This window comes from Taeniopygia guttata, chromosome 10, assembly GCF_048771995.1.
Source record: "Taeniopygia guttata chromosome 10, bTaeGut7.mat, whole genome shotgun sequence".
In the NCBI taxonomy this organism is placed as follows: Eukaryota; Metazoa; Chordata; class Aves; order Passeriformes; family Estrildidae; genus Taeniopygia; species Taeniopygia guttata.
Genome location: NC_133035.1, coordinates 7,702,830 through 7,712,651, shown reverse-complemented (window position 1 = coordinate 7,712,651; position 9,822 = coordinate 7,702,830). Strand labels below are relative to the sequence as shown.

General features: G+C 41.6%; 1 protein-coding gene across 2 annotated transcripts; it reads right to left on the bottom strand.

The window, feature by feature from the left end:
* Window positions 1–321: 321 nt before the first annotated feature.
* On the bottom strand, window positions 322–8,157 carry MNS1 (meiosis specific nuclear structural 1). Of its 2 annotated transcripts, XM_041718460.2 has the most exons (10): window positions 8,001–8,157; window positions 7,341–7,430; window positions 7,015–7,142; window positions 6,419–6,521; window positions 5,359–5,588; window positions 4,418–4,634; window positions 4,232–4,339; window positions 3,227–3,484; window positions 2,181–2,306; window positions 322–635 (listed from the first exon to the last, which is right to left on the bottom strand). In XM_041718460.2, the coding sequence occupies exons 1-10, from the start codon at window positions 8,001–8,003 to the stop codon at window positions 537–539; spliced, it is 1,362 nt and encodes a 453-aa protein (XP_041574394.1). In that variant the 5' UTR covers window positions 8,004–8,157; the 3' UTR covers window positions 322–536. The 2 variants fall into 2 exon arrangements, with proteins under 2 accessions (XP_041574394.1, XP_041574395.2); XM_041718461.2 differs by lacking the exon at window positions 8,001–8,157 and having other exon boundaries at window positions 7,015–7,138; window positions 7,341–7,565.
* Between the last annotated feature and the right edge of the window lie 1,665 nt (window positions 8,158–9,822).

Genomic DNA, 9,822 nt, shown 5'->3' with positions numbered 1-9,822 from the left:
TCAGAGTAAGTGAGTAAGGACATGGGACAAAACCAGTCAGTTTATGCACTGAAAGAAAAGTAGAAACAGTAGTTCTGACCTCCGAATGATACAACATATCTGCTTAGATCCTACCAGTGAAGTACCTCAGACCTACCTCGTGGAGATGAGACACACTACATTTGAATGAGGATTGTAGTAGTGTAATGCCAGTGCAGCCACATCTTCCCAGAACTAGTGCATTAGGAGAATCCTTTAGTCCAGACTGGAATACACATGCTAGGTTAGGTTTCTGCTGTGTTGCTGAAGAAAGCATTTCTAACATTACTACGTGACTGAGAATAATTGAGAACTCCAGAACAGTTTATTGGTGAAAAATGCAAGTGGAGCACACACTTCTATAAAACTAACTGCTCATCCGTTTAGAACTTTGATTTTAAAATGAAGGCTGTTAATGCTATTAAAAAGGAATTCCTCACTGTTAAAAGCAAATGGAAGTTTTCACTGGGAATCAGATGACACCTAGTGGCAAAGCAGGAGCTGAGCTGGGGGAAGGTTCAGCTCTCTTCTGAAAGTTCATTACCTCTTCTCTGCTGGTAAGCCAACCTGAAATCTTCTCCAAGCATGTTAATGTCGTTTTCGTCTTTGAGTATTCCCTGCATTAACAGGAAAGAAACATCGGAGAAAACAGAGCAGAGAAATTACTATGGATCTCTGAAATTTTCTGTGGAAAAAAATGTGGTATCCATAATGGTATCCATAATACTATGTTACCTTTAAAGCAACCTGAAAACCATCACAAAACCTGAACGGGTGAGTTACAAATTGGTGCCCCTTTTTTTTTTTTCTGCCAAAAGACAACATTTAGCTGCATTCTCTTGCTCACAGGAGTGATTAGAGTCAGTACAGCACAGGGGCAGGTTTAGTAAAATCAAGCAATTGCAGTGAAAAGAGGCCCTGGCTGGGCTGGGGCTCTGTCTCGCCCTTTACCTGTGTTGGAATTAAGTCATACAAAGAAATAACTTGGGAAACCAAGTAGTGCTGGACAACTTAATCAAAAACAATGTTTTTGGGAAGAGAAGGTTAATGCAAAAATCTACATTTCTAATTAATTCTAAATTGATTTTACTGCTAAAAATATGTATGATCCACAGAACATACCTTGCAGCATTTAAAAAAGAGGAAAAAAGTTACAAACTGCAAATTTATATTGGAAAGTTTCCTGTTTGGTAGCACTTTGCTATTTAACCATTTTGAGTCAAGTAATGTGGTGTAGGAGAATACCCAACTCAAGACACAGTGTTGAAGCAGAGAACAGAAAAGTAGAACATTATACATGGCACACTTGTGAGCCTTGGACACTGAAATTGCCAAGGCTTCCTACAACAGCAAATTCAAACCAGAAAGGTTTATCAAAATTTTGTCAATATGTGTTATCCTTTAATTAAACCCACATTAGAGAGCAACTTACTCCAAGTGTTACAAATTCCTGCACCAATTATTGTAGTAATATTTGAATAAAAGTTAAACTCTGCTGTACTTAACGTTTTCCAGTATTGCAGAATTTCTTTACCAGCTGCATAGTTCCCTCTCTACTGTAAATGCATTTTTACATCCCTAAGGCAGCTCTCAGTTTATTTGTGTACCACTGGGAGATATTTGCAATTATGAAGGACAATACAAAATAAATTGTAGTTTATTCCTATTGCAATAACTGCTTCCATCTTTTTAACTTTTAAAAACACAGGGATGAACAAAGCAAGCTCTGCAATGCTTCTGTAAATGCTACAGTTGATTGCACTGCTACAGAGTTCATAGTTATGGGATACTTGGCAGACAAGCCAGAGAGCTGCAAGAAATTGCTGCCAAAACCCCAACCAAGAAATTTGGTGGAAACAAGTTTTAAGATGTGGTGGACTCCTTTCTAGCTAGAGAAGCCCTGCTGTAGAACTCAGGTTCCATATTTCAAATACTGGATGTGCAAAGTGCTGTGGAAGCTTTCAGCGAATTCTGTGCAAGGCATCAATAGTGCCAGAGAGCCCAAAAGCAAAAGGAAGAGGTGAATGCAGGTGAGCTGACACAGGAAGGACATCCACTGACTCCAGGAACTGCCACAGTTCTGCAACTTCAACCTGAACTATCCAGGAGAAACCCAATTTACAGGACAGACATTAAAAGTATTTAAAATACAATTCACTTACTCGAGGAAGATAACCCAGCAATTTCCATGCATGCTCTTTCAAGAGTTTCTGTCTCTCCTCTTCAATAATTGCACGGATACTTTCTTGTCTTCTCTTCTCTAGCTCTCTTTCTTCAAGTTCACGCTCCTACAATAAACAAGTTTTAACAAGTTTTCCTAAGATCTGTTTCAGCTCAGTGAACATTTGTTTCCACCACTCTCCACAGCAGCATAAAGAGAAAAAATTTCAGCTGAGTAAATTTTGAACTTCCACATATTCATTCCTGGTCACAGGAAATTCTCTTGAGAAGGATGGAAAAATGTATGGAAAACCCCACAAAGCATTGTTTAAACAATACCCGTCTGCCAATTGGAAAACAATCTCAGACAAAAGAGAAAACTGAATGGCAGGTCATGGGGTGAGTCTGCTATCCAAGTGTTTGGTGTCAGAAGCCCTTTTGAAGGCAGGCAATGTTCAGTTCTGGCGGCTTTTTGGCTGTCAGACAAGTTAGTCTGTTCCAGCCCAACTGCTCTAATCCAGGAAAAGGAACAACAGGTATGAATTCTCACACTGATGGCTGGAAATTGCAATTCATGTTACACAGGTGATTTATACCCTATACACAGGTCTGAAAACAGCAGTATGGGATTCCATGTCTTGCTTTCACTTTACACCTTTTCCTCCTCCGATCTCAATAAAAGAGACTTAACTTCAAAGCCAGGCTAGGCCTTCCCCTGCTCACGTGTCATTATCAATGCAGCTGACCAGGGATGTGGAGCTGGACAGCAGTGGTGTTGCTGATCTCATGGCTCCTGAAGAGGTATTTGCAGTACACAGCTACACAGGAGGGCAGGAATGTTGTGACCCCAACCTCCTGAGCTACAAAAAAGTTAGCTCTAAAGATACTTTTTTCTTGTTAGAAACCAAAATAAAGTCCTAGTTCCCTCTGCTATTCTCTGCAATTCCTATCACCTTTCCCTACCAACACCAGCATTGTTCCTTAGGATAGCACAAGTATTCCCATCTTAAACACTGTGCTCAAACAAAGGCGCATGTCAAACTCTTACTTTTTCTGCAATACACTGTTTGCGACGGTCCTCAAGAATTTTTTCCACAGCCATTTTGTGTTCAAGCTGTTTCATTCTCCGTTTCTGCGCGTTCAGCTGCTCAATGCGATCTTCCTCGGCCAGCTTGGCCAAAATCCGCTGCCGGAGAGCTTCCTCCTCTTCTCTCATAGCTTGTTGTGCTGCTGCCTTTAGAGCAAGTTGCTTTTCGTATGCTTGCTGTAAGTCGAGGCGCTGCCTTATTCTCTTTTCAATTTCTGCCTATAAAGGAAATTTAGTAAAATGCAGTATTACTGAAAATAATTTGAAAAATTCTCAGCAGCAGCAGCCAATATACTCCATTTATCTTGGAATAAATTTACTGTATCTCTTAACTTACTAGCATAACTAACTGGAGCAAACATTCCATATTTGACAGTGCTTGCCAGTACTAATCAGCTTGGCAAATGTCACAAGATTCTCAAAATTAAGTCAAAAACCAAAGGGGATGTTTTTTTTTTTCCTGCTATGATGAAGGGAATCAACAAGACAGTCATCCTGAACAACACTCTAAAAATAGCAGTGTTTGGAATCTCAACCTGTGTTACATTTTGTCACCCACAGCAAGGTAAGATGGAGTGTGTCCAGGCCCATAGGAAATAGACATGCAGAAAAAAACCCAGTTAATTAAACTGCTTAGCTTAAATCTAAACTTGAAAGTTTCTGATACTCTCCTTCACAAGATAAATGAATAAATGAGGCCATAAGAGGTATTCAGAATCTTCACTTGCCTTTCTGGTTGAAATTAAATACATTAGGAACAGAAAAGGAAACTCAAAGTACAAAATTTTCCCTCCAAAACCTAAGCTAATCTATAAACTGCCTAGCTGAGAACATTTAGAAAATAGAGCTGAAAATAAGTACTTTGTGCTAGAACATAACTGGAAACCCCAAAGTCACAAACAACACTGCAGACTTAGAAATTCAAAGCGTGGAAAAAAACCCCTTCATGTACCTGTCAGCACTTACCATCTCCTTCCTCCTTTCCATCTCTTCTTGTTCTTCCAGATACAGATCTTGGCGGATTTGTTCCCATTCTTTACGTCTCTGTTCTTCTCTTTCCATGGTCTTGGCAACCTATTACAAGAAGGAAAGGTTTCTAAATGAAATACAAAAACATACAACAATATTTTCTACAATTTCAATTTTTGATACCATGTTTTGAACTCTCTGTTTTTTCTCCTCAGTGTCTCGAACTTTAGCCATCCAACTATCTTCTCTTTGTTGTTGCATGTTGGCAAACTCCATAATTTTCCTATTTTCTTCTTCCATCTCTTCCTGTTTCCTTTTCCTCCAGATAGCTTGTTCTTTTATAAACTCTTCAATATATGTCTGAGTTTCTTTTATTTTATCTAACTTCCGTTGTTTTTCCCTGTAGAAGATGCAAAAAACCTGTTCAAATAATTATTTAACATATTGCAGAGTAACATTTAACCAGATGCTCACCATTAACAACATATTCCTGAGACTATGATTTAAATTACTCTCTTTAACCATTCAGCCAGAAACTAGATAGCTAAATTGAAAACACTTAGTAATAAACTGCCCAAGAAGGGAATCTCATGTCTAACACCTTTCTGGAAGGCAGACTGTACACCAAAGTACACACTGCTGCATTTTATACATGCCCATCAAAGAGAAAGAAGAAAAGAAAGCCCAATAGCACCACAACCCCTACATTTTTTATTTACACTAAACTCTCCCCCCCCCCGCCACAAGACCTTGCCCTCAGAAACTTACTGCCCTGTTCCCAAGACATGAAAACAAAGCATCTGGTGGCAAGGCAGGGACACAAGGAGAGGCAGAAATATCTAATATGCTGTTGTGTTCAACATGATGGGGTCAACAGAAGCCCTCCTGCAAATACGCTGGATTTCATATTTGGGGAACAAGGACATGAGAGTGACTGTGACAATCTGAGGTTTTAATAGGAACATTCATGCAAGTCAGTCTCTTGTTACTAAAATGTGACCAAGGGAAACTAAAATGGGCCTTAGTGTATTTGGAATAGGTGCATACAAATTAGCTTTCTGTGCAGAATTGTATGAGTTGCTTTGTTTTAAATTAATAAATGATAAAAATTCGAAGTAACTAACATTTGGTCTTCTTCATAGATCTTTTTTACAATTTCATCAATCATACGTTTCTCTCTTAGAAACTCTTCATAAGCTTCTTGCTTCTTCTTCTCCTGTTCCTCAACCTGTTTGTCCAGTTCTTGATGGTACGTTTTCTTCTCCTGGTTTCGCCTCAGTTCTGCAGACATTTCTTCTTTCAGATACCTGTCATACTCTTCCTTCATCTCTTGGGCTACTTCATCCTCCCATTTCTAGGGGAAAAAAGGCAACGCAAAATTCCTTTTCACTCTTGCTACTACAGCTTGTAATGAAAAAATACACAGTGTGGAAAGGAATTATGCAGGATTACTAGAAATGAAAGTCTTCCAACTCAATCTATAAATATAGAGCCTTAACACGCTTAATAGCTTAATGCAGTCAGTAGAACCCTTGAAGGGCACTTGCAAGATCTGACCAACTTGAGGTGCACTACAAATACTTAAAGAACAAAGTATTGAGCATTTGAGCACAGGTGGGACTCACTCACATCAGCACAATGACTGGAATGAGGCTGGGCTACAGAGAACACCTTCAATGAGCACATTGCTGTACAGCAACTGCCTGCACTGAGCCCAGTATAAAGCATTAACATCATCAGAATCATCTGCCTGATCACCAATACCTTTCTATAGATAAATATAAATTTGCAAGTCTTTCTGAAGTAACCCAGATCACTGGAAAGAGTAACATTGTTTTCAACAACCAGACTCTAAGGTAAGCATTCACCACTGTAAACACTTACTGTACAAAGGGTATCATAGTTTTGACTTGGATAAATACTACAAAACCAGTAAAATAACAGCTATAACCAGTCATACAGCTAATTCAATCACTAAATCACTACTCCTTCAATTGCAATGGCAAAGTAAACCTTTTTATTATAGCTAGTTATTACTGGTTAATTAATCCTTCATAACAAAAAAAATATTTTTAATAACACTGAATGCTCGAACAATATTTTCGATAAAAAAGGTCAAAGGAAAAATCTTCTACACAATCTATACAGAGTTATGGGACTCAGGTGCTGAGATGCACTAATTACCATTTTCTCATTGTATATAGCTTTTTTTTCAGCAATCTGTGCAGCTCGTTCTTTATTCATATAAGCAGATTTCAGCTTTCTTTCTAACTCTCGAAGTTCAAGACTGGAGGGGAAAAAAAAATTATCCTATTACAAGGGGGTCGGTATCTAGAGGAAGAAATTAAGTTTCCATCAGTATTTAAACACAGTATTTTTCATTGGGGTAACCCTGATGAAAAAATATTGCTCTAGTTAAAGAGCAGAAAAAGAAAAAAAAATCATTTAAAAATAAGAGTTACCTATATTTCTACATGTGCTACCTACAGTTCTGCATACTTCACTTCTAAGTATATAAGCACAAGTACAGATACATACACATGTGTATGCTCACAGATAATGCCAAATTGTACATATACATATATTGTACATATAATATACATATTGTGGATCAACCTTTTTTATTGACAATTTTTTTTTTTAAATCAAATTATTATAATACTTTGATCTCAAAGTAACTTTTACTTCCAGGTCTGAGTTGTCTCCACTCCTGCTACAGCTTTCCCAAATCTGATAATAGGAGCAGCCAATTTGATACAGCTGGGAAATTTCTGAATTACCTGTTTGCTCTGACTTGTTGCCTGATCTTCTCATCTTTAATTTTCTCGAGGTCCCGCCTCGCCAGCTCAGCCGCCAGCTTTTGCTCTCGCTCCAGCTGCAGAGCTCTTTGCTTTCTGTTCTCTTCTGCCTGATGAGAACAAACAATCTCCGTACCAACTCTCGCACGAGCACATTTGGGAGAAGGCAAGGAGACCGTGCAGTCAAGCAAGACTTTACAACTCAGTAAATGATTGTTAAAGGGAAAAGCTTTTGACAGCCAAAGGTAAAGCCAGGCCAACTTTTCTCCTCAGCCTTCCCCCTCCCTGGGCTGCCCCGCAGCTCTTACCGCGCGCAGCGCCTCATCCAGCCGCCGCTCCCGCTCCAGCTCGGCCCGCAGCCGGGCGGTGCGCCTGCCCCACTCCCGCTCCTCGGACGCCTGCGGGCGGCAAGGGCGGGGCGGTGGCGCCGGACAGCCGCGGGGACTCGCTCCCCACCGCCCCCCTCACGGTTCCCCTGGTCATGCCGCCCCACTCTCTCTCCCCTCACAGTCCCGCTCCCCATGCCGCTCCCCTCACGATCCCACTCCTCAGTCCCGCTCCCCTCACGGTCTCCCTCGCCATGCCGCCCCACTCCCGCTCCCCTCACGGTTCCCCTCGCCATGCCGCCCCAGTCCCGCTCCCCTCACAGTTCCCCTCGCCATGCCGCCCCAGTCCCGCTCTCCTCACCGTGCCCCTCGCCATGCCGCCCCAGTCTCGCTCCCCTCGCCATGCCGCCCCAGTCTCTTTCCCCTCACGGTGCCCCTCGCCATGCCGCCCCAGTCTCTCTCCCCTCACGGTTCCCCAGGTCATGCCGCCCCAGTCTCGCTCCCCTCACGGTTCCCCTCGCCATGCCGCCCCAGTCTCGCTCCCCTCACGGTGCCCCTCGCCATGCCGCCCCACTCCCGCTCCCCTCACGGTTCCCCTCGCCATGCCGCCCCAGTCCCGCTCCCCTCACGGTGCCCCGTTACCATCCTGCCGGCCGTTGCCGTGGCAACTCGCGGCGCCGCCGGGCTCCAGGACGCGGTTTCACTTCCGGGTATCGCCCTCGCTGATTGGCCAAGATGGCGACCCGACCCTGACGCGTCACCACCAGTGGGCGGGACCAAGAGAGGTGACGTCACGCGGGGGACTTTGAAAGATGATATTTAAGTGCGTTTCTTGAATTGTGACTTTAAATTAATGCACTTGGCTCGCCTCTAAACACAAACCCCAGGGGGCAGCGTTTAATTAGGAATTTGTCTCCTTCGCAGCGATGACGATGAATCTCCAGCGGCTATGGCAGATACAGGCACAGGGCAGAACACAACAGCCAGAACATGAACCGTAATTCCGGCAGTTACTTGGTACAGAGTATACTTTATTTAAGAAAACGCATCCCTCAGTATTCCTTACACAGAGCACAACTGCTCCCTAGTTTTCCCGGACTGACTCTGCTCCAGGAAGGAAAACAACGTGGTGGCAACCAACTCCCCAGACTCTCCTCACCCACTTTCCTCACCCTAATGTTCTTTTCCACATAGTTGAGCCAAACACAAGACATTTAAGCTTATTTAATACAATATTTCAAATTCATTAATGTCACCTACTTTATAAAATTAATTAAAATTAATAAAGCTTAAGAGCAGAACGCCTCTGAGAATTAGATAACAAGTCTGATTGTTTCTACTGATACAGTTCTGTCTATAGATGTGTCTATATCTTCTTGGGCTGAGAACACTTATTATTTTAAGTCTTTTACAAATTTTCCTGAACTGGTGGAATTCTTTCCAAAGCTTTGGTTATTCTCTGTCTCTTTAATGAGAAAATTGTTCCAACATTAGGCAAGGAAACAAGTAAATGTTAACCACCCCTCGATCTCCCAGTGATATCAAGGCATTGACTTAGAAAGAAGGAACCTTTTAACTACTCTGGCACAGCAGTGACTTTGAGTGCTCAAGGTTTGGAGGTGGCAAGACTGGGGCGATAAAGATGCAAAATATATTTTTGCTGTCCCTTCTCCTCAGTAAACACCTATGTGCCTCTCTGGAAATAAACAGAATTTTCTTTCTTACCAAACAAAAGAACAAAATTAAATCCCTACCCTTCGCTTCAGGAAATAAGAGCAAATAACCTTGAGATGTAAAATGTCATCTTTTTTCACATGACATCTTCCTTTTGGAACAGCAGCCCTCTAGAATAAGAGCACAAACATACCTTGAGTCAATCTCCAGGACACCACAGCACTCAGACAGAAAAGTGGGAGTAAAAATGCTTGAGCAAAATATATACCAGAGACCAATGGATCAGTTCACAAAGTTATTTTTAAAATTAAGAGGTGGCTTTTATTTGCATGTAAGGTATTTATTAGCAGTGTATATTTCACAGAAGAGACAGAACACAGGACTAATACCCTGGAAGATTCCCAATGGAAAAAATATTTTGAGGTTTCCAGTCCTTGGAGCCTTTACTGTTCTTTTACTTCTTATACATTTGCTGAAGTGTGCTTAAAATACAAGGAAGAAAAAAAAATGCAACCAGAGAATTCTTGTGCTCTCAATATCTTATAGCAGTTTGTGCTCAGAATCTCTTACCTTTAATGGCCTGAATGTTTTCCCCAACATAAATTAAGCCACAGGGACAGCTCAGTAAACTGCCTGCAGATTTCCAGAGGAAGGTAAGTAACCTTCCAGCACATAGTCACTCCATGTAGAGAACAAGGAGGGGAAAATAACCCAGAAACTCCACAGAAACACCCAATATGCCCTTGCCTTGTTCTTCCGTTAAACTGAATATGTAAGAGATAGAAAACAA